Genomic DNA, 6,000 nt, shown 5'->3' on the forward strand with positions numbered 1-6,000 from the left:
AAAGTAGGAAAAAAAGCACCCTAACTTGAAACAATATGTGCCCAGTTAAAAAAAAAAAAGGTGGGGGAAACCAAAAAAAACTAAGCAAACCGCATTTTTTTTTTAATTTGTGGAAAGTATTTATATACACCATGTTTACAAAAATATTTGGACACCTGGTGTGGTAAAAAAAAGTGTTTTAATTACATTTCTAGTACCAAGTAGGGACCACCTTTGGCCTGAATGACAGCATCTACCCACCAGGGCATGTGTTCAACTAATTTCTGGTACATCACAACAGGAATATTCTTCCATTCCTTGTGTAAAGATACTCAATGCTGATGACTGCTCCTGTAGTCTGGAGTGAATTTGGAGTTCTAATTCATTCCAAAGATGTTTGATGAGGTCTGAATTCTGAGCTGACAAGTCCAAAACTTCAGCATTGTTTTATGGATACACAGTGCAGTATGGCATGGATCATTATCATGCTGAAACATGCAAGGGTCACTGCTAAAGTACTTACACAGCATCAGAAACATGAAGTTGTCCAGGAGGTCCAGTTAGCCATCAGACATGGTTTTGGGTATGTCCACCAATGAATTAAGTCCCATCCAACTGAACCCCCCCCCCATACCATTACCGACTTTCCCGAAACTAGACAGTTGAAATGATGCGGTCCTGCTGGAACTGTTCCCTCATTAATCTCCAGATCTAAACATGACCATCAGAGGGAAACATTTCGAAGTATGATTTGCTGCTCCACAGAACTCATTTCCAGTCATCTGTGGTCCAGGAATGGTGTGAAAGACACCAATCCAAAGATTTTTTGGCATTGAGGGTGGGGGATATGATGTGATGTGTGTGTGTGTGGCTTTTTCACAGCAGCTCTGCTGTAAACAATTTTTCAGGTTGACTGTGAGGTCTGATGACATGCAGGATGCTTGAACATTCTGAGAACGAGCTTGTTGATCTTAGTCAGTGAGTGTCAGTGGCCTCCTATGGTGTTTTCCTGCTGTGGTAGCACCATCAATATTCCACGTATGATGTAAACAATGATGGATTTCAGTATAGCAATATCATGGACAGAAAAACCATGATAGCAATGTCATGGACAGAAAGACCACTGATGTGACATCAACTACCATTCTATGCTAGAAGTTTGTCAATTCAGCTGAACATGACATCTTGACATCAAGTACAGGGCAAAACATGCAGCACCTCCCACCTTTTATTACATACTTATGCAGACATTTCTTGAATATTTGCGTATGGTTGGATCCAATATTTGCGTGGCATGTAAGATGTCCAAATACTTTTGCCAACTTAGTGTAGTTTGAATTTTCTATCTCAAGTTTCAAATTATAAAGATTTCACTGTGGAAAGGATTTATTACTAATCAGAATAAACAGAATTTTGCCTTACTATACTTTCTTAACCATTTAGTCATAAAGGCTAGCCTGCTACTTAAGAAGTTATATCTTGTTTACCATTGTGTGTGTGTGTGGAGGGAATTGTTAACATTTGCTCAGATGTCGAATTGAACAGTTAAGGAGTAATTGATACAAGTATTTATTTTATGTGAGCATAGCAAAAACCTGTATAATTTATATAAGTGTTTGTTATGCACACATGCACACACACTTTAACCATCACTTGTATAAATTATACAAGTGAAGTATTTATGAGGGAGATCTGGAAAGTTCAAATGAACACTTATAACAAAATTGATATTAAAGCAACTGATATGACCACAGGAAAGAACATACGAGGATATAAGAATATATGAACATAAATTACCTTCATTTTGTTGTAGGTGTTTATCAGAACTTTCCAGACCCCCCCCCCCCCTTCCATATGTGTGCGCACACACATTTTAATAGTCTCCTGTATAATTTATATAAGACAAGTGTGTGTTTATGTATATATATATATATATGTGTGTGTGTGTGTGTGTGTGTGTGTGTGTACACACACACAAATACATACATATGCACTTTTAATTTTTTAAGTGACGTAGTTGAGATAGTGACATTAATTTATTCATTTTGTTTGGCTTTCAGCATTTCACTTATATTTAAACAGATCAAAGCAGTTCACTGCTCATGTGATCTTAGCTGGTTTTCTCCATAAATTGCATGAAATTAAAAGCTGGTTTAAAAGACAGAGAAGATTTGCTTTTTATGCAAGTTCATTATTATTTCTATATGAAGGTGATATTTCTGCATGGGATCAACAATTTACTGATTTTCTTAAGATGGGTTTTACATTTCATTGTGAGAAATGTAAATTAAATTATGAAACTAAAGATAGTAATATTACAACAGCTTCTTCTTCTTCACACGAAGAAAACAGTAGGAAGAGTGCATATGATAAATGTGATCATTTTAAAAATATCATTACACATATATCAGAAGAGCCTAAAACTGAATATTTATGTGAAATATGTGGCCTTGATTTACAGGCCTGTAGTAGATTGAAGACTACTACACTTTCTACATTATATGATATATATATGATTGACTGTGCACATGTATTTTTTACTAATCAAGAAGATGAAAACTATATTTTTGGCATAAGTAATTTAATTAAATATCTTAAGAGTTTGCAAATTGAACTGAAGGCCTAAGTAAACCTTACTGCTTTGCCATTATTAAAATGATAATGTTGAAGCTGCTATGGAAGAATAATATAAATAGTAGTAATACTTTTTTATAAGTAATTTACATAAGGGAAGAAACTTTTAATCAGTTTTTAATCATATTTAATGTTTTAAAATTTCCTACGTACGAATTGCTGTGAAGAATGATTTTTCTTGATGTATTTTATATTTCAAATTATGATATTATTTCTAGGAATATTTTGTTTGATTTAATGGTCATCTGATTTATTTTTTCTTCAAAACAAAATTTTCTACTGAAAATTTATGTGAAACAACTAGTGATGATGAAGAATGTGAGTGAGTGAGTGTTATTTTAATCGACTCTTTCTTGTTTACTATTTTACTATTCATAAAAAGCATTAGCATCCTTTGTCATCCTTGAAACCTTTTTATTTTGGATTTATTTATTTATTTGGATTATTTTCAATACAGTATGATAAGTAACTTTCCAATTGAAAAGCTGTGATCATTCCACTGATAGATAAAGTTTTTGCAACTGCCACTTCTTCCTGTATCACCTCCATCATATAACAGCTCAATTAAACTTTCATTGGTTAATTCTTGATGATGAGACAATTCAATGTTTTTTTCATCCACTTCATCAAAATCTATTGATTTTGCCAATCCAAACAATTTCACCTATTTTATTATCTACGAGGAGTTTCTGAAAAGTAACACTTTTTTTTTTCTCAAGGATTTTTAATAATAGGAAGTGAAATTATACACTAAGAAATAAGTGAAAACATGCACTACTTCTCCACAAAGTCTCCAAATTTATCTTGTCCCAACAATAGATCAGTTTATCAATACCAGTGCAGAAGAAGTCCATGCCTACACCCAGTAACCAACATCGCACTGCCTGATGAACTTTCTCATCCATAGTGAAATGCCTTCTAGAAAGATGTTTCTTGAGTGATCTCAAACAAATGGAAATCTGAAGGAGCTAAGTCTGTGCTGTGAGAAGGAGGGGGGGGGTGTCTGAGTTTCCCAATGATTACAGCAGAACTACTTACAAGTGGTGTGTGTGTGCAGTAGTGTTGTTGTGCACCGAAATCATGCTGCTTGTCAGGAGTCCTGGTCATTTGCATTGAATGTAGGCTTTCAGTTTGTCCAGTGTCACACAGTAAAGCTCTCCATCGATTGTTCCCCTCATTGACAAGAAGTCCACCAACAGAAAATACCTTGGTGATTCCAGAACACTGGGATCTCCATGACTTTTTGGTTGGTGGGAACAGTTTTGAATATTTTGCACACAGGAGATTGTGAAAGTTTCCAGGTCACGGAGTCTTGTTTTCTCCCCAGGGTAAAGTGATGAATCCATGTTTCATTTCCTGTGACTATGCGAGTGAGATTATCTTCTCTTTTGTTGTTGTATTCAACAAATTCTCCAGGCACATCCCCATACATGTTGCCTTTGCTCCTCTGGTAATTGTTAGGGTACCCAGCAGGAGCACACTTTTCGAAAGCCAAGGACACCGTGAACAATTTTGTAAACAGTGAACTTACTCAGGTTCATCACTTATGCAATTTCACTACCTGGTCTTCAAGAATGATGCACGAAATGTTGTCTTGATGAAGTGTTGCCTGCCTGATGTCGATGTCACTTTGGCCTGCTTTCAGTTAATTGCACCAAAAACACCTGCTTCTCTGAAATCACTGTTTTTGCCATGCACTGCTCATAGTGAATGTCACTTAGTAAAGCCCCTTTTACTTCCGAAAAAAAGAATGACTGCACGGACACACCTGTTTTGGGCCATGCTTGCATGGCAGCTCCAATCTTGCAAATGGAATTAGCCATGAGGCGAGAATAGTGCCTCTGCAATGGCGATCTTTTTGAATGTTATTAACAGGTCTATCTGTCCATGTTTTATATCATTCCCTTTCATCATTATTAAGCAAAAAAAATGTGTTACCTTACTTTTCAGAGGCTCTTCGTATTTTATAAAAATTGTTTTCTGGTAATTGTGGGGAATTTCTCGCTTCATCAAGCCAAAGTTTCTTGCACATGTCTCTTAACCAGCTCTGTTTTACTTCATTACAGGACTCCAATAATGTCTATAGCTATTTTAATATTAAAACTTTTTTGAACTTCTTTGATAATTTCCTTTTTTTAATCATATTTTTTTCAACATTCTTCATAAGGTCTTAACTTTTAAATACTTTTTATTACTACCTGATTCATAGATCAGATTAGTGATGTAGTGTTCAGAATTGAAAAACTGAATTGAACAGGATTTAAAAAAAGAAAAAAAAAACTTGCTAACTACAAAATTGGTTAATTCAAACATGAAACAAACAAACTAATGAACAAACATAAAACATCTCTGTGATCATTCAGATACTTGTCACATGCGATGCTAAGAATGACATTATTGTGATATCTGAACAATTCTTTGAAATTTTTTCTTGTAACAAAGAAAGTTATAAACAAGAGTAGCTTGTAGAAAACTCTTTCCTTGTCTATTTACCATTCCATCTAAATTTATTGTAATTCTATTTGATCACATATGAATGAATAATGTTACTTGCAGCCAGTAGAAAGGAAAATTTCTAAAAATCACATACAAAAAAATTATTGACATATTACTTTACTTAATTTCTAATGCCTGAAAAATCATTTAGTTAACTGCATTCAAGCATATAGTGGATATAAAATAATAGAGAAGGTAATTTGATATAATAATACTAGAGCTTGTTGTTGTAGGAATAATTAATGGAGTCTTTGAAACCATTACATGGTCCAAAGATAGTATTTTTTTATGATACTTATTTGTTACATTGATATGATATACATAATGTACATAAAATATGCATGTACATAATATATATATATATATATATATATACACACAAAGTGCTTACAATTGTGTACCTCATATTGTCATCAAACATTATAGTTCTCTATGTTCATGAGTGTGCATGTTTGCTTGCTCATATATAATGATTGACATTGATGGCATTCTGCACAGTCAAGAACGGACATTATTGTGCTTGATTCTGGTATATAATAATTACACTCATTAAACAACAAAAAAAAAGTAAAATAAATAAAATAAAATGTGTAATGTGTCTCTTTTTTTAACATAGGTAACATATAACATATTCTGGGGAGTGCTGACTAAATAGCTTTTGAAGTGTATACTTATAGTTCTTGTTTGATGTAATGCAAAATTTCACAATAATATTAGGTCTTTAGCAAAAACAGAGGGCAATTGTTGATATAATTTTGGTTTCTTTATTTATTTTGCTTACACTAACAAATAATTTTATAAACATTTATAAAAGTATATTTAAACAGAATAGGAGAGGAAAGATTAGCAAAATAAGTGTTTGCTAGGTTGGCAGGAAAAAGATCCAGAGGA

General features: G+C 33.6%; 1 protein-coding gene across 5 annotated transcripts in view; it reads left to right on the forward strand.

Moving 5' to 3' along the window:
• Ipk2 (Inositol phosphate kinase 2) overlaps nucleotides 1–5,677 on the forward strand; it is a 133,315-nt gene extending 127,638 nt beyond the window's left edge. For all 5 annotated transcript variants that reach the window (XM_090403336.1, XM_090403335.1, XM_090403334.1 and 2 more), the window contains exon 7: nucleotides 2,040–5,677. In XM_090403336.1, the coding sequence (XP_090259462.1) occupies nucleotides 2,040–2,605 (566 nt within the window). In that variant the 3' untranslated portion in view covers nucleotides 2,606–5,677. The remainder of the gene's footprint in view (nucleotides 1–2,039) is intronic.
• The last annotated feature ends 323 nt before the right edge of the window (nucleotides 5,678–6,000 follow it).

This window comes from Typopeltis vanoorti, chromosome 14 (assembly GCF_054136105.1).
Source record: "Typopeltis vanoorti isolate ZY-2024b chromosome 14, IOZ_Tvanoo_1.0, whole genome shotgun sequence".
In the NCBI taxonomy this organism is placed as follows: domain Eukaryota; kingdom Metazoa; phylum Arthropoda; class Arachnida; order Uropygi; family Thelyphonidae; genus Typopeltis; species Typopeltis vanoorti.